Source organism: Meles meles, chromosome 15 (genome assembly GCF_922984935.1).
Source record: "Meles meles chromosome 15, mMelMel3.1 paternal haplotype, whole genome shotgun sequence".
NCBI classification, from domain to species: Eukaryota; Metazoa; Chordata; class Mammalia; order Carnivora; family Mustelidae; genus Meles; species Meles meles.
In genome coordinates, this window is record NC_060080.1 from 41,101,287 (window position 1) to 41,120,208 (window position 18,922).

Genomic DNA, 18,922 nt, shown 5'->3' on the forward strand with positions numbered 1-18,922 from the left:
AGAGTAGAACTGGGTGATGTGAATCTGTTATTTTTAACTTTGGATCTTTCTATACAGTTTGAATTTTTCCACATGTAGATATTTCTTTAATTCAATTTAATTATTTTTTAAGATTGCATTTATTTATTTTAGAGAGTGAGAGCAGGAGGGGCAGAGGGAAAGGGAGAGAGAATCCCAAGCCGACTTCGGGCTAAGCGCAGGGCCTGATATGGGGCTCAGTCTCATGACTCTGAGATCATGACCTGAGTCGAAACCATGAGTCCAACACCTAACAAACTGTGTCACCCAGGCGCCACAATATTTCTTTAATCTTAAAGGGCTAGTGTAATAAATCCTTATGAACAAGGTAGAGTATAAATAAGAATAAATATTTAAATTTCTTATCATTGAATATAATTGGTACTTTAGGGATCATCAAACTACAGACCTCAGCTATCTCTGGCCTGACACCTGTTGTGTGGATGGAATTTTAGTGGAACACAGCCATGTCGTTCATGATATATTACATTTACATACAGTACATGGCTGCTTTCACACAACAGCAGAAAGAATGACAAGTTGCAAACTTAAAATATTTACCACCTGGCCTTTTCTAGAAAGTTTGCTGACTCCTACTCTAGAGTCGAAGATAAATGAATCATGTATATGCATCCTGTGGCTTTAAGTGTCACACAGCACACACTCGAGCCTTGGGGAATGCACAGATCCCAGGAATGACTGAGCCTAAGTGATGACTACCTAATCAATAAAGATGGTTTTGGAGGTATAAATTCAAATTTTGAATTGAAAACAACCAAAATTATTATGGCAAAAAAAAAAATCACTATCATAAAACTTGACATCTCTCTGCTGAGATAATGAGGTCACTTAATAGTAGTGGGAGCACAAAGGTGAGGTGTTAGGGAACATGAATTCTCCCCTAGATTGCCGACAGCAGTTTCCCACACTCTTTCCTCTGCCACCTGCTCTGAAGGGAGAGGGGTCATCTTTCCTGATTATCCCCTCCCAAGATTTTCTAGTCTCTCATATTTCTTTTGTTCTTCTCCTGTAAACCACTTGTAGCTGGGCGCCTGGGTGGCTCAGTGGTTTGAGTCTCTGCATTTGGCTCAGGTCATGATCTCAGAGTCCTGCAACAGGCTCTCTGCTCAGTGGGGGGCCTGATTCCCCCCTCTCTCTCTGCCTGCCTCTCTCCCTACTTGTGATCTCTTTCTCTCTCTCTGTCAAATAAATTAATAAAAATCTTAAACAAACAACTTCCTGCCTGTGTTGCACTCCCACAGTTTTTTGTTTATTAATAAAAAGACATCCCCAGTAACATCTTTTCCCCCCCTAAATTTTGAAAAAAGGAGCAGGATTTTTAAATAACATGACTATGAAACACTGACTTGCCAAGATGCTTCTGAACAATAAGTATGATTTACTCCGTAAAAATGAATGAATCACAGTTTACCCGGACAATTTAAATGATTATATTCTAAATGTAGATATTATACAAGCATTCATGTAACTTTCAGAAAAATGAGACTATCAGCTCTGTGTGTTAGTGGCCAAAAGGTACCAATGGTCAAATATATTCCAGATTTGCTGAAGTAAATAAAGCTAAACAGATTTCCAATTGGGGGACTTCATAAAGTGTTTCATATGTTACTTTGTGTTGTGAAAACCTGGAAGGGGAATAAGGCATAGGAGTCCTGTGACCAAAAACTTTGAGAACTACTGTACTAAAAAATCTTACCATGAATTCTCACCTCCAACATATTTCATTTTCAATAGACATCTCTCTGAGTTGCTCATCTCTTTCTGTAAGCTTATTCCTTGTTCTTAGATGTCCCTGCTATTATATCTTATATCTCATTTCACTTTTTTCTACTTAGTGACATGAAAAGATTTTTAATTTTGCCACCATTTAGTAGATCCCTCAATGGCCTTGATTCCTACCTGGACCATTCGACTTACCTTGTGTTGACTCCTCTCCCATGTTCTCTTTATCCCACTCTGACCATCCCTTGTCCTATTAGTTTCCCCCTTGCTTGCCATCACCCCTTGTCAGGCCATGTCGCCAGTGAGTAAGCCCATAAGGCACTTCATGGCAGTGTTCAGATTCTGGACCTGTACCTTGTAGTCCAAACCATCGGAGCAGTTGAAGACCACACACTGGATGGCAAGAGCTTTAGCTAGGTCTTTGGTTGTCTCTGTTTTCCCAGTGCCAGCGGGACCAGCCGGTGCGCCTCCCAGGTCGAGCTGCAAAGCCCCCATGAGGCAAAGGTAGCAGCGATCCTGAAGAAATGCAGAAACTGTCATTGTTGAAGGGAACCGACTCGATTTATAGGTCCCTTCCTTTCTATGGGAGAAGGGGCATTATTTTCTATGAAAGATTTTTTACAGCACTTGAGATTTACTCAAAGATTCAGGCACATGATCGATGATGCACATCCCTGCTTCACAAAGATGTACTCATGGCAGATCCTTTGAAGAATTAAGGTTGGAGGGAAGTTTTTTTTGTTTTTTGTTTTGTTTTGTTTTGTTTTGGATGGAACTTTTTAAGACTATTTGTTTTTAAAGACTTTACTTATTCATTAGAGAGAGAGAGAGAGAATGAGCAGGGGCTGAGAGAGAGGGAGAAGCAGACTCCCCTGCTGAGCAGGGACTCCCCTGACTTGGGGCTCAATGCCAGGCCCCTGGGAATCATGATCTAAGCTGAAGGCAGATGCTTAACCAACTGAGTCATCCAGGCACCCCTTTCCAAGACTATTTTAAGAGAGCATGTACGTCACGATTAACCTGTCATCACTAACTTACCGTGAGAGGAGTAATAACTAATCTTGGGCATGCACCCAAATACTCGTAGCCATACGTGTACTGAGAGAGTGCCATCCTAGCCACGCAATTATCCAGATCTACATCCCAGTAATAACGCAGTTGTCTCTGCCAGTCAAAGGAATCGATCTCCTCTACCTATGTAAGTGATAACAATGATAGGTATATTAGATGCACTAATTTCAGGAAGAAATATATGATTTTGCTTAAATAAAATTTACCTTGGCTTGAACAAGTTCAGTGACTATGTCTCTTGCATGTACATCAATGGTAATTAAGGCAGTTATGATGTTTCTGTGCAATTTTGGAAGACTACCTCGAACTATCACCGCCAGGGCATTTAATCTCTACAAATCAAAAGAAAAACTGTCATAATCAATTTTCAATAATCAGCTTACATATATAATTTTTTTACCATTTTTTCTATTTTTTGCTATTAAATTTGAAGTAGACATTTGCCAAGACAATGTTTCTATAGGAGATTGTCCTCCCTAAAAATTAAATATGATTAAGGAAGTACTCCTCATTTTCAGGGGTAGTTTTTCCTCTGATAATCAGAAAACCTGAACATTTTAAATAAGCCAGTAATTGATTCAATGAGAGCATTTTTGGGCAGATTGTGCTCCTAATTTTCATCTAAATGGTTCAATCTTTTTCTTTTAAAATTTTTTAAAAATTTATTTGAGAGAGAGTGAGCACGAGTTGGGGGCAGAGGCAGAGGGAGAGGGATAAGCAGTCTCCCCACTGAACAGGGAGCCCAGTGCAGGGCTCAATCCCAGAACCCTAAGATCATGACCTGAGCCAAAGGCAGCCACTTAACCAACTGAGCCACCAGGCGCCCCTATGACATGAAATTCTATGAGGTCCTCAAGAGATAGGTTCTTTCATCTCAAGAAACTTGTTTCTTCCCTTTTCTGTTTCAAAGGTAATTTTTAAAAATTGCAAACTTACTTGCAAGTAGAATTAAATTTGGAGTTCAAGATTAGGCATAGTTGTAAAATGGCATTCCTGAACTATAGCTTAAAAATTCTTGTAGAATTGGGTGCCTGGGTGGCTCAGTGGGTTGAGCCTCTGCCTTCGGCTCAGGTCAATGGTCCCAGGGTCCTGGGATCGAGCCCCGCATCGGGCTCTCTGCTCGCAGGGAGCCTGCTTCCCCCTGTATCTCTGCCTGTTTCTCTGCCTACTTGTGATCTCTCTCTCTCTCTGTCAAATAAATTTTTTAAAATTTTTTTAAAATCTTAAAAAAAAAAAAAAAAGGAAAGAGACGGCCTGTCCCTCCTTTTAAAAATTCTTGTAGAATGGTACTGGATTCAGTTATTTATTGTTTTATTGTTAGCTGTCTGAGGATTCTCTAGAATAGCAGAAAAGCACATCTTGAGCCTAAGAATAGGAATGGCACAAATCCTGGGGTTTTCCTGGATTGAATAATCTTCTGTGAGAGATATCCAAGACCTACTAAACACAAAGTCTCCTTAAATGTTGCAAACCATTATAATCCTGAGATTTTCCTCTGTAAATGGTCTTTTCCTCCTATTTTTATAAGTATTCTTATAAATACCATACAAATATCAAGGTAGTGTTCCTAAGAAAACCTGAACATAAATGGTTTTTATAAGAACCCCAAAGCTTTGTAAGTCAGGTCAGAGTATTAAAATTTCTGAAACACGCGACTTGCATCAGCCACATCAAAAAAACGTACTGAGATCATCTTGCACAGCATTATGTTCAATGCCACCCTGTTAAACATCTCACCTCGAAGTTTACTTTCTCAAACTCCTCCAGGGCCTCTATGTGATTAACACTTTTTCTTCCCAGACACTCAGTCAAGTCACGGCACCACATGATTTGAGAAATGGTCAGGATCACCTGCATGGAAACACTGTTCTTAAGTGTGTTATGCATCTCACCAGAAATGCACTCAGAGGTGGAAATTTAAGGAGTGCGTTACTTGAGAAGGGTGGCCAGCAATCACCCAGGCTGTCCTTGGTTTCCCCTGATAGTCAGCCATGGCAGATTTGCACAGGCGACGCAGAGATGTAAACATGGCTTCCTCCACTTTACCAAGCCACTCCTCCACGTTGCCCCGGGCTTTCAGGCCTTTTCCCAAGCTAACCTAGAGAAGAGTCAGAGCAATAACAACATGTTCAGTGTGGCATTTTCCAGCCGTACATCTTCTGTACTTCTATAACAGACCCCTGACACACTGAAGCTTAACCACAAATACTAGAACCTTCTATCAATATCCCACTCTACATCTCTACTCCTTTTTTTTTTTCTTTTTTAAATGCTTCCCTTTGGAGCCAAATCCCTGAAAAAAGGAGTATATGTGACTACACTGACTACATGAATTCCCTTACTTTCTTTTCCTACTTACTGCCATTTGATTTTTTGGCCCCAACTATTCATCTAAACCTGGTAAGGTCATTAAGGTTACCGATGTTCTTTCAGTTGTCAAGTCCAAATGATATTTTTCAGTCCTACACATACTTATTTCTTAGACTTCCAATGACCTGACTGCCTTGCTTGTCTGGGTCTCTTAAATCTTCCACCTTCCCTTTAACTTCCATGTTTTCCCTGGATCCTAGCTGTGGTCCTTCCCTTACTCTTCTTCTGCATTCGTGATGAGCAAATTCTTGTCAATTCAGGACAAGTAAAATGTTTTTAGGTTCCTGCCACTCTTGTGGATACATTTCCTGCTCTAACTGGACTGAAATCCTCAGCATTTCCCCACACATTTCCTCTGTAAGGAATGCTCTCCCTCCCATGTCTCTTCTCCATGTTCTTTGACTGCTTCTGTGTGTGTGTGTGTGTGTGTGTGTGTGTGTGTGTGTGTGTGTGTGTGAGAGAGAGAGAGAGAGAGAGAGGTAAGTAGGTGAGGGGGAAGGGATAGAGAGAGATTTCTCTCTGTGAAGTCCTGCGGTTCTCCGCAGTTTGCTAATACATTCACTCCCTCAGTGTTTACTGCACGCCAGGCATTGTGCAGTGTCCTGGATACACCACTGCCAACAATGACAACTAACACTTTCATAGCACCTGCTGGGTACAGTTCTGAGTAATCTACATAGAATTATATGTTTTATACACACACACACACATTTCAAATACTATTTGAAAATCCTCAGCATCTCATTAATCAGGCACTGTTACTATTCTTCATTTTATAGATGAAGTTAAAGGATGGGACCTGGTTCCAGGTGGCCGGCAGTAGACCCAGCGCTCTTAACCAGCTCACTCGTCTGCCTCTCGTAGAGAGCTGAATAAGGCTGGGTTCCAGTACCTCCACTCTGTTCCCAAGAACAAAACACACACCTCTGTTACCGCGCTTACTGTGGTATTTTCAATCATTTGTTTGACTATAGCTCCACTAGAGCCCTTTGTGAGCAAACATCTCATCTTCGTTATCTTTGAAACTGCTGAGGCTGCAGAGTAAGATGTGGTAGCCCGTGATGAACATTTAGAGTGACAAGAAGTACACTTCTCCCCTCTACCCTGGAATGGCAACAAAGCTTTCCCTATAAAGAATCATAAACAAAAAGCACCTTACCCGTTCTCCTTCTGGTGACAGCATTGCTAAAATATCGTTAGTGTAAATCTTTTCTGGCTCTCCTTCCACACCAGGAATTTTTCCTTCAGTAGGAGGCATGACAGCAAATTCAAGCTTTGAAATGGAGTCAAAGCATTTCCTTAAGTGTGGCTGCACAGCTTGGGGATTTCGTGTCTGGGCCAGAATCTCCAGAAGCTCATCATTTGACAAGAAGTAAAATCTGGATTAAAGAAAATACTTAAAATATAACTTGAAAGTGTCGACATGAAAGATAAATCCCTTAGCCATATCTCTTTCCCAGTCACCGATTTCCTAAACTTCCAACCTTCTGGTCCTGGGTTTCCGGGGAGACCAGGTGTCTCTACAGCCATTATGGAGACTAGAGTGGCTGCATCTCAGACATCTAGAATTAGTGTCTGACACAAAAAAGATAGATGCTTTTCAAAAAATTATAAAAAATGCCAGCTCTTTCTATGACCCTGATTTGCTCTAGAGTAAAGATATAATATTTGTTTTCCCTAGAACCTAGCCTTAGTACCTTACACGTCCCTACTTTTTTTTTTTAAGATTTTATTTATTTATTTGACAGATAGAGATCACAAGTAGGCAGAGAGGCAGGCAGAGAGAAAGGAGGAAGCAGGCTTCCTGCTGAGCAAAGAGCCCAATGTGGGGCTCGATCCCAGGACCCTGGGATCATGACCTGAGCCGAAGGCAGAGGCTTTAACCCACTGAGCCACCCAGGCACCTCACACGTCCCTACTTTTAATACCTAATGTATTGGGTGGATGGACGGGTGGTTATAGGAGCTTTATTTGGTTCTGTGAATATCCACATGTGGGCCATGCTGGTGTGATCCTGCGTGGCATCTTCTTAGATCTTGCCCACCAGGGCCATTTGGAGGCACGAAGACACCGCAGGAAGAGAACTGGGCATACCTGGATGCCCAGCGATGAGGGAGAGGAATAAGGGCCTGGTCAGAGAAGACAGTTCACCTCTAGAGTGGAGGAGGTTGCCTATGAGAGACCCCTTGGTTGAGAAGGGAACAGATGGAAAAGAGCCCACGGGAGGCCCCACGTGGAAGAGAGGGGGCCAGGTAGGTCAGGCTGCTCTGCTGCCTTGCCTCTCTTCTCCTTGCCCCAAACCTGGAGGCCTCAGAAACCTCATAGGGAGAGGGGTGGGTTGGTCCCCACATATCCTCATTATCACTAAAGCCTTTAGACCTGCAACAGGCTTGGGCAGAGAAGGGGGAAGTTTTCACTTTGAAAGGAGTTCGGAGTTTGATTATTAGAGATCATTTATTGGGTTGAGGTGACGAGAGGGTTTTGTTTGTTTATATTATTATTTAAGAATGACCAGAAAATTTGTGAGGTCTGCTTAAGATTTTGTCCAGGGCCCCTGGATGGGAATGCAAAGGCAGTTATTAGTTAGAAATAAAGATGCTTTTGGTTGGACTAAGTCCTGCTTCTTTACCATCCAGTAGTAATTAATTTGTGCCCATGCCTCTCTTTCAACTAATGAAACAGACAACTATAAAGACTGGACCATGAGCCCTGTGAGAGCAGGAACAGTACTGTATTCGTCTTGCTACCAGGAGCTACCTTGTTCTGCAGCTCACAGTATGTCTTCACGAAAGCCTACAGGGTATATCAACACCACATAGAGCCTCCTGACGGAACACATATAGCAGAACCAGTTCACGCAGCGAAAGAACAAATAAAAGAGGATGATTTTTAGTGGTCAATATTATCACAGGTAAATTTGTTTCCAGCTTTTTTTAAGTATCAAAAGTAGTGTACAGATTTTCTCTGGCTTTGGGAGACTCAAGCTGGGAAATACTGATTTAAGAGTGAAACAGACAAAAGGCACATTCCAAACCTCAGAGTCTTTCTTCTTTTTCCATGTTGCCTGAATTGATGTTTTAGTAAGATTTTAGTAAGATTTGTGTGTATTCTTAAAGCCTGACCACTTCTGTTAAAACTCAACTAAATCTTCTGGATCTTGGATTTCTCGTGCACACACGTACCCAGTCTTGGTCCCCAGCAACAACCGCTCTCAACCACGTAACCCAGATAAGCACCTACCCCTGGCTGCCACAGTGCTTGTCCAAGGACGGACCTTAATGGCCATTTCCTTAACAACTAACAGGAAAATACCAGGGAAGATGAACCATTTTTCCCTGTATTATAGTACAATATGCCCTAATGATTGAAGCTGGGAGCTTTGGCTGTCATCATGTAGTTTATCCTGGTGTTAAAAAAACTATATTATAATGGTTTATTTACATGATTATTCACCTGTTAACCATGAGCCCCATTAGGGCAGGAATCCAGCCTTTTCTTCTTTGTATCTTCAGCACTTAGCGTAACATTTGGTATGTTTTTGGAATAAAGAGATGAATAAAAAATTTCATTTGGACTTTGTGAAAAGATCTCTTAGACAACTTCTCCAGTGACACTCTTTTTTTTTAAAAAAGATTATTATTTATTTATTTGACAGAGAGAGGGAGATCACAAGTAGGCAGAGAAGCAGGCAGAGAGAGAGAGAGAGAGAGAGAGAGAGAAAGCAGGCTCTCTGGTGAGCAGAGAGCCCGATGCGGGGCTCGATCCCAGGACCCTGAGATCATGACCCAAGCCGAAGGCAGAGGATTAACCCACTGAGCCACCCAGGTATCCCTCCAGTGACACTCTTAAGTCACTAATTAATCCAAAGAAACCTGCTCAGGCAAAAATGTCCTCTGACTTTTCGCATGCACATCTATGGACACACACACAGACAGACACACACACGTGCACCCAACAATGAAACAATGCTGAAACCAAGAATCTCTTCAGCACCTTGGGTACTCATCCACTTAATCCTCCATCAAATACTTGCCTTCTATTCCTGAGCCTTACACTCCCTAATCAAGATATCAGCTGGACTGATCGGCCAACTATCATATCTTTCTTGTTTCTTGTTCTGGTTCCCTGATGTTTTGAGGTTATGGTTTCTTTTTAAGTATATCCTTTTAAATTAACGGTAGTTTTCACTACTAAAAACATCATAGGTTGCTTTATAAACTTACCTTGGAAAGATGACTCTTTTTGATTCTAAATATGCCTCTAGACACTTTTGAATTTGGTCAAGTAATGCATTATTATTTTGAAAAGTCTCCAGAAGTCCTGTTTATTGGGCGGGAAAAGGTAATGGTAAAATTGTGTTAAAAATAAATAGAAAATACCATTTTAAGTGGAAGTAAAATATGACATTAACATTCTTTAAAGCTTTGCCTGTATTTGATAAGAAATGGTCAAAAAAACATAAATTGTGGGAGGCTGGCTAACAATGTTAACTGTTACTTTTAGTAACATTATCTAATATTAATTTTAATATTTACCACAGACGAGCAAGTATTCAACCTGCAACAATTTTTAGCTGGCGCACCCCACTTTTTTGGTGCACAAACCAAAGCCAAACCCAAGCACAGACCATTGTGCACGCTAAGTGCGTTCTCATTTTGGGGCTTCAACTTTGTTCTTCTCTCTGCCTTTCACACCCTCCCTCAGATTTGCACATGTGTCTCACTCCCTCTTTCCTGCTGCTTTCTGCTCAAATGCCACTCAACTGTGTCAAAAGAGCCCTCCATCACAAATGTTTTTCATGAATTAATGAAAAATCAGATGGGGACATTTTTATAGTTCTAAGTCTGAGAGTTTCAGCAGAATGGGTCAACTGAATGTGAATATGTATCTTGTAGTCAAATTGTGACACGCAGGCCTCACTGATACTCTGTGGCAGAATCCCCAAATTATAAAAGGAGCAGAAATAATCAGATTCTTGGGTGCCAAAACTCTGAATTAAGCTGACGAGTAATAATAACAGCGATAATAGTTAACAACAGCAACAACAGTGCTCAGTTCACAGTTTTCAGCAAGAGTGTTGGATGTGCTACAACTGTTCTTGGTCATCCATGCTGATGAGAATCAACAAGGATTGAGTGTACCCCCATATTGCCAGAATCTTATAGATGGTTGTAAAGTCTTTTTGTTTTTTAAAATTTTGTTTTATACCTGGTTGAGTCGCTGCTCGAAGAGCGTTAGGCAGCCGGTTCACCTTCCTCATGATTTCTTTCCATGACTTATCCACTTGCAGGAACATCTTAGCCTCGGCAGGCAGCTGCCTCTGAATATCAGGAGCATTAAAAATACTTTCTAGGTAGAGCCAGTTTCTCTGGCAGTTTAGCCACTCTTCCTAGGAGAAAAATGTGGGCATCATCAACTTTTTCATCCCAGAAATGCAGTGTCGGGACCTAGTTCTCATGGTCCTCTGTGTCTCCTGCCAGTGCATGTGTCGGCCCAACATCCATGAGAGTTTCTCACTTCTCACTCTGGGTTTGGGGTTATGCCTGAGCCCTCGTGTCACAAGCGCTCCCTGGTTTATCTTAAGTCTCTTACTTTCCAGTTAATTCTTTGGATAGTCCCCACTATTTGGCACTTTTTTAAGGGCTCCCTATGAAAACATTACTTTGCTCTATAGTCCCTCCCTTCTTGGGCTCACCCACCAGTAGAGGAGGCTGGACAGGGGTCAGATTATAAGGGGTATGTCAAAGAGGGTAGATTCCTAAAAATGATTTCCATGAAACAAAGTTGGAACAAAAGATCTTTTCCCACTTAGTGCCTTTATTATTGTACAGATAACTTTTCATATTAGAATATTTAGAAACCTGGGGCACCTGGGTGGCTCAGTGGGTTAAGCGTCTGCCTTTGGTTCAGGTCATGATCCAGGGTCCTGGAATTGAGCCCTGCATCGGGTTCCCTGCTCAGCAGAAATCCTGCTTCTTCCTCTCCCACTCCCCCTGCTTGTATTCCTGCTCTCGCTACCTCTGTCTCTGTCAAATAAATGAATAAAATCTTAAAAATTAAAAAAAGAATATTTAGAAATCTAAGCATAATTAGGTCAAGCTAAAAATCTGCAGTCTAAGAAAGAGATTGGATGGGAACAAAGTAAGGTCAGTATAAATGGATTCTTTGTTCTACTGTGGGGTAATCTGAAGTAGAATAAAATAAAAAGGAAAGGTGTACCACAAGGAAGGGTACCAAGAAGACTTCAAGCAACAGTGTGTATTTTTCCAGTAAATACAAGGCTGTTGTGGTACTGTGAGAGGTTGTCTAAAAGCTGTGAATGCCTGAAACTTAGAAGCCCAGGTGTCCCCTGCCTGAGCTTAAAGCTGTTGCCAGCAAAGGTTTAAGCCACTTAATAAGGTACCAAAGCTGCCTGCCATTTTGGGATGGAAACCGGTTGAGGAGACAGTCTTTCAATGGAGTGTATGCACCTTTCTTTTCCAATTACAAAGTTTAATATATCAACTGGCTGAGGTACTTAGGGAGGGAAAGAAGATGGTGCAGGGGGGAATGAGAATAGCTGAAGACAACAGCATATATTCTTAAGGTGAAAAATTCTTAGAGCTTCTCTGTTTTTTAAACTTTGAATTCTGAAACCATTGGTGGCAGGATTCAGTTAGTGACAACACAAGTTCATTGAATTATTTCAAGAGTTGAATGATTTCAAAAGTCCTGGTCTCAGAAAAAGGTTAAGCTTTCATACTAGGGCAGTGATCACCTTAAAATACAGAACAAAAAGAATTTTTTTAATCTTAGGAATTGACAAATACCAAAAATGCTATCTTGAATCATGATACCCATCAGTAGTTCATATCATCTAGACAAGCATCTAGAATTCCATTATAAAATCTTTTCAGACAGGTGCTAGTTTTTAATGAAAACTTTATTTAAATGTAAACTTCATAACACATTGTCACTTTTGTCTCAATAAAACTATAGATTTATAAGTAAACAAAAAATGTGGGCAACATAGAGGAGCTGAGGATGACCTCCACCTGAGAGCCAGCAAGAAATTGAAGCCCTTAATCCCAGAGTTGCGAGGAAATGGTTTCTGCCAACCATGTGAGTGACCTTGGAAAGGGATCTTCCTTGAGTTGAACCTCTGATGAGAACCAAGTCATGGCCCACATCTTGACTGAACCTTTGTGAGACCCTAAGTAGGAGACTCATTTAAGCCATACCTGAACCCCTGACCCACAGAAACTGTGGGAAAATAAATATAGACTGTTTCATACCACCAAGTTTGTGGTATTTTGTTCCATGGCAATAATAATTAATATGATATGGCCTAATCATATAAAGAAGAACTTAGTATATTTGCATTTTCCTTACATTCTGAATATAATAAAATGTCAACAATTAAGTCTTATTTCTAAACTATATCATATTTAAATGATTAAAGAAATGATTTCTAAAGTACCGTGGCTCTCCAATTCTCTGAGTGCATGAACTGAAACTGCCTTCACTCACCAGTGTTTGATTAAATAAGGCAAGTTGTTTCTGCCAGTCATCCACTCGAGTTTTCAATGGACCAACATAACGTGATGAGGCAATGGTTGCAATGTTGATGGTGCTGTCATCAAGAAGGACCTTTAAACAAAGAAGAAAAAAACATGCAGCATCATGAGTTTGTGCTCTCAAAGATAATTACAGATGTTTAATCCCAAGAGTCCACTCAAAGTCCAACTTTTTGAATAAATAGCCTCGTCCCACCTACTGTTTCCTACCCATCCACTTCCCTTCCTTATCCACTTCAGTGCCTCACAACCCACTCTCACTTTCTCTCAAATGTCACCGAGAGACTTCTGATTGCCAAATCTTCCCTATTTCCGTAATTATTAATGGCACATTTTTTGTTGTTGTTGTTTGGTTCAATACTCTTCTCCTCTCTCCCCGTACTTTAAGGTATCTGGTACCTTCTTTATACCATTTGGTCATCTAAGCCTTTATTTCTCAAAGTACTCAAAACTTGCAAAATTAGGTATCTTCTCTATCCAGTGAAACATCGCTTTATCTCAATTATCTTGAGGAATAGGGAAACTGAACTCATTCATATCAAGGTTAGAAAGACTATAAACAGTTTTCCCTCTACCTCCTTCCCCTACTTTTCCCCTTTACACTACAGCAAGCCTTACAGAACATGTGAATTCTAAAAAATGTGTCTGTTAATCTAAAGTATTTTAATTGCCCGATTTAAATTATAAATTTCTTGAGAGCAGATGTCCCATCACCCAGCATCGCTTGGCCTGCTACTACCTGACTTTCATCTTAGGTTTGCTCTCTGGTCTACTGCAAACAGTAGAAGAGCAAGACCTCCAACCTACACCTGGCAAAGCCATTTCATCATTAGTTCTCATATGGATACACCCAAATGGGTCCAGTCTTTGCTTTTTAAATTTGGCCGTAAGACACAGATCCTTTTGCTAAACAAATATGTGTTTGAATTTTAAATCATTTAAGAATATTCCAAATAGGGAGGGCACGTATTGCATGGAGCACTGGGTGTGGTGCAAAAAACAATGAATACTGTTATGCTGAAAATAAAAAAAAATTTTAAAAAAGAATATTCCGAATGCATGGATTAGATTTACTTTCTTTCATTTTTCATAGAGGATGGCCATCTACTCCTAATCTCAAAAAAATTCAGGTGAACTTAGTTTCTTCGTGCGGTATAAACCTGAAATGCTTGTTCATGTTTCTTTGCCTCATTTAAATGGTTTGAAATGCCTTTCATTCTCATCTATGTCTGTCAAATACCATTTATTGTTTAAGGTCCAGCATGTCTTGGCTGGTCTAGGAAGGATTCTGTGATCACTTCAGCTTATAAATTATCTCTTGCTTTTCTAAACTTTTCAACTGTTAAGTATACAATTATAATTCATATGTATGCCACTTTTATTGCTTTGCTAATACCTCATGTACAAGCATATCTGCCAATTATTCATACTCATATTTTGTCTTTCCAATTAGATTTTTTCTTAGTAACTCTCATATTTCATTCCTTCATCATAATCTCCCATAGAAGATTCAGGAGTAGGTCTGACCAATCTTTACCATGGGTTTTCAATAACCCAGTTACCCTACCTGTATGTCATCTGTGCCACCCAGGATAAACACATCTTTGGAGTCACGGTGAGGGAGAACGACGAATTCGGTTGTTTTCCAAGAATCCTCCACCTTAGAAATAATTCAAGTCTTAGGATACCGAAATTAACTTTTTTAGGTACTCAATAAATCCATGTAGAATAAAATAAATGAAAACTCCACAATCATCCCATTTTCCTTTTTACTGCCTTTAAAATTCTTGAAATCTTCTTTCTGGTTAAATGATACTGATATACTAAATTTTATGGATGAACATTAATATATATAAATAATGTGTGATATGTTAATGTCCATCCCTTACCAATTTATGCCTTAAATGTAAGGAAAATATTTCTTTTTACACAGGTGATGTGTGGGTATGTGTGTATTTTTAGGGTAAGGAGGTAAGTAGCTTAAGTAGGGAAGACTCTTCATTGTCTCGTAGCATTTCACAGTGTTACTTTTTTTCTGATAGTTTGAAAGATGATGTATTTTGGTATAAAAGATCTTCCTTGGAATGTGGTTTTTCATATAAGCCTATAAATACCAAACTTTGTTGTCATCAAAGTGGGCTGTAAACTAAGTGGAAAGAGGATACTGATAAAAGTGTTGCTGACAATAATAATGATAATAAATGTAAGGAAACAACAGAAGGATGACTGATGAGAAACTGAGAGCTGCAATGATGAAAAACCCATATAGATGAATCCAATGTTGGTGATCTTCATGCTAAATATTAAAACCTATACAGTCCTTGATCTTCAGAATATATTTTCCAGATTTACCTTTTTAAGAATTGTTTCTAAGGCAGCTTCTCCAGAAGCCTGTCCAGAAATGTCCTGGATTTCTTGGGCAAAATCAAAAACACGCAACTCAGAGAGTTTCTCCAAGGTTAATGGAATTTCAAGGTCCACTAGGGAGGCATCAACTGTTCGTTCAATAGCTGCCCAATGTCTTGACTTCAAAGTTGGGTTCCTCAAGTCAATGATAACTGGAAGCTGGAAAGCAAACAGTCTCAAAGGCACCATGCTTTTTATCTTTTTTTGTTTGACTATAGATATACAAGTTTATTTCCCCTTTCTTTCTTCCTTCCTTTCTTTCACTCATTAACATATAGTGTGTTATTAGTTTCAGTGGTAATCAGTGGTAGAATTTAATGATTTGTCAGTTGCCTATACTACCCAGTGCTCATTATGTCAAATGCCCTTCTTAATGCTCATCACCCAAATAACCCATCCCCCTATCCAACTCCCCTACCTTAAAAACATAGCCCAAGACTTCTGATTTCAATTCAGGAATGTGGAGAACTGGAAAGAATAACACTTGTGCTCTTACAAAAAGAAAATTCTGGACAAACTGAAAATTAATGACTTCTAATGATGCTATCAAAAAATAGAGGTTGGAGGGCAAACAACTAACTCAAAATTTGGGAAGAGACTGTTATCTGTAGATTTTTTCACAGCAAAAAAACAGGACCTGAGAATTTGCTTACCTAGGACAGATGCCTTGGGTTGTCACTTAAGCTAGCAAGAAGATTCAGCTAATTTAAAAAGTAAGTTGCTAAAGATGGAAAAAAATAAATTGCTAAAGAGTGAGAGTAGGGTAGTATAAGAATGTAAAGTCTAAAAACACAGAGGTGTTCACAGGGAAGACTGGGGAGAATCCTGAGAAAGTCTACCTTATGGTGCTGGCTGGGGAGAGGAACACAGCAGCCACTACTGTAATTCTAATCAACCCATTTCTCCTAGTTTTCATATAAAACAAATGACTTAATGCCAGGAAAATGAGCAACAAACACTGCCATTTTAAGGCACTGTGATAACCCACTATAGATTTCTGTATATCTCGGGAGAAACAAAATTGGAAAAATAAAAGCTCTATTCATGGGGGAGGGAAAGAAATACTTTCTAGGCTCATTACTACAGCTGGAGGAGGGGCAGGAACACCAGTGAAGGTCAACAGTCTGAGAACAAGAGACACAGCACAGCGCCTTGCTAAGGTAGAGAGGCTTAATCAGAACACAAATGGAATGCCCCTCCTATCCTCTCCCACCAAGCTAACAAATATTGAATAAAAATAACAGTGGAATACAGACTGATTAGCTGCAAGAGACAGACTCTCTCTGGGGACAATACATAGGGAGGACCCAAGGTCAGGGAGAAACAAAAATTGAAAAAATAATCTTTGGCAAATGAGCCCAAACCATAAACACAAGGTATCAAAAGAACAATTTGAAGGCTGTAGTATACTGAGGGTAATCATAGCAACATCAAACCTCAAATCTAGCCCAATTCCTTACTAGAGTTAACATAACATGCCACACAAAAAGCCACATAGGAGGAAAGGCACACTCATTTGCAGGTATAAGAATTATTTACTTCAGTATTTAGGGTACTACATAAGATGCCTGGCTTTCAATAAAAATGTCAGAACTATATAAAAAGCTAAGATGAACATACATTTAAGAAACAAACAAACAGGGGTGCCTGGGTGGCTCACTGGGTTAAGCCTCTGCCTTCAATTCAGGTCATGATCCCAGGGTCCTGGGGTGGAGCCCTGCATTGGGCTCTCAGCTCAGCCGGGAGCCTGCTTCCCCCCTCCCCATCTCTCTCTGCCTTCCTCTGCCTACTTGTGATCTCTGTCTGTCAAATAAATAAATAAAATCTTAAAAAAAAAAAAAGAGGGGCGCCTGGGTGGCTCAGCCTCTCTGCCTACTTGTGATCTCTCTCTCTGTCAAATGAATAAAAAAAAAAAAATATATATATATATATATAAAGAAACAAACAAACAAAAAAACCCCACCAGACTCAGATATGACACACAATGTTGAAATTAATAGAGAATACAAAATAATTATAATTAACATGGCAATGGCTCTAATGGAAAAGGTAGGCAACATACAATACCAGTGGGAAAAGACAATAGGAAAATGTAAGCTGGGACAACTGGGTGGCTCAGTTGGTTAAGCGTCTGCCTTTGGCACAGGTCATGATCCCAGGGTCCTAGAATGGAGTCCTGCATATGGCTCCTTGCTCAGTGGGGAGCCTGCTCCTGCCTCTGCCTGCTGCTCCCATTGCTTGTGCTCTTTCTCTCTCCCTCTGACAAATAAGTAAAATCTTAAAAAAAAAGATTGAAGCTATAATTAAGAATTAAATAAACGTTAGAATGGAAAAAGATAGCAAGAGAGATAAAGAATGTCTTTGATGAGCTTGAAACAGCCAAGGAATCTGTGAACGGGAAGATAAGTGAATAGAAATTCTCCATACTGACACATGAGAGAAAATAGCAGTTAAAAACCCAAAACAGTGAAAAACCAAAACCTAAAACCACAGTGTCCAAGAGCTATAGGACAATATCAGATGGTCTAAATACGCAACAGAAATCTCAAAGATTAACATAAATGGCTGCATTTTTTCCCCAAAATTAAAGACAGATACCAAACCACAGATCCAAGAAAATCAGAGAACACAAAATGGGATAAATACAAACTGTAAACAACAACAACAATAACAACACACACCTGGGCATATCACATTATTAACTGACAAAAATGAAGAAAAAGAAATAATCTTGAAGGCAGCCCAGCCAAAAGTACTATTATCTACAGAAGAACAGGGAGAAGAACTATAGCAGATTTCTTGTTAGAAACCATGCAAGCAAGAAAGTGTTTAATTGCTGAAAGAAAAAAACAAAACCTATTGACTGAGAATGATAAGTTTATATTATCATTTAAATTATCATTCAAAATAAAGGATAAAGAATTTCTCAAAACTGAAACTTAGGGAACTCATTGTTAGCATACCTACTCAATAAGAAATATTAAAGGAAGTTCTTCAAGCTATGAGTCAGAATCTTAGATCCATACAAAAAAATGAAGACTAGAAATAGAATAAAGGCAAAATAAATTTCATTTTGTTTCCTATTTTGATTGTTCTGAAAGAGGATTATATAAAATAAAAATAGTAGCAATATATTATTGCAATAATATATTATGTTATATTATATAATATAGGATTATATATAGCATTATATATAATATATATGTTATAATATTATAACATATTGTGCATATAGTATATATAAAGGTAAAATACAAAAAACCCAAAATGATGAGGTACATAAAAGGGACACAGAAGTTAACTGAGAGAGCTCTCAATAGCCAAAGTTGTAAAGATTTAAGCAAAAAATAAATAATGTAGTATTGCATTATAATCCAAATTGTAAAGTAAATATCCAGAAGTTCATATTGACATAAATAAACAATTGAATGGGTGGTTGGATTACTAGACAGATAGATAGAGAACAGATAAATCTATACAGAAAGATACAAATTACCAATATCAACAGTGAAAAAGGGGACTCACTTCTGATCCCACATTATTTTTTTTAAGGTTTATTTATTTTAGAGAGACAGAGAAAAAGAGTGAGAGTGAGTGAGTTGGGGGAGCAGCAGAAGAAGAGAATCTTCAAGCAGACTCCCTGCTGAGCACAGAGTCTGAAACAGGGCCTGATCCCACAACTCATGAGATCATGACCTGAGCCAAAACCAAGAACCGGACACCCAGGTGCCCAGATCCCACATAATTTTAAAAGATAA

The 18,922-nt window shown here is 39.4% G+C and overlaps 1 protein-coding gene across 1 annotated transcript in view; it reads right to left on the reverse strand.

The window, feature by feature from the left end:
* Positions 1–18,922, reverse strand: part of DNAH6 (dynein axonemal heavy chain 6) — a 227,139-nt gene that overhangs the window by 140,937 nt on the left and 67,280 nt on the right. Inside the window, exons 18-28 of the mRNA XM_045978683.1 lie at positions 15,111–15,323; positions 14,326–14,418; positions 12,712–12,831; positions 10,411–10,591; positions 9,426–9,522; positions 6,362–6,581; positions 4,766–4,930; positions 4,570–4,683; positions 3,039–3,164; positions 2,800–2,955; positions 2,116–2,277 (exon numbers count right to left, since the gene is read on the reverse strand). Coding sequence (XP_045834639.1) covers positions 2,116–2,277; positions 2,800–2,955; positions 3,039–3,164; positions 4,570–4,683; positions 4,766–4,930; positions 6,362–6,581; positions 9,426–9,522; positions 10,411–10,591; positions 12,712–12,831; positions 14,326–14,418; positions 15,111–15,323 — 1,647 coding nt within the window. The remainder of the gene's footprint in view (positions 1–2,115; positions 2,278–2,799; positions 2,956–3,038; positions 3,165–4,569; positions 4,684–4,765; positions 4,931–6,361; positions 6,582–9,425; positions 9,523–10,410; positions 10,592–12,711; positions 12,832–14,325; positions 14,419–15,110; positions 15,324–18,922) is intronic.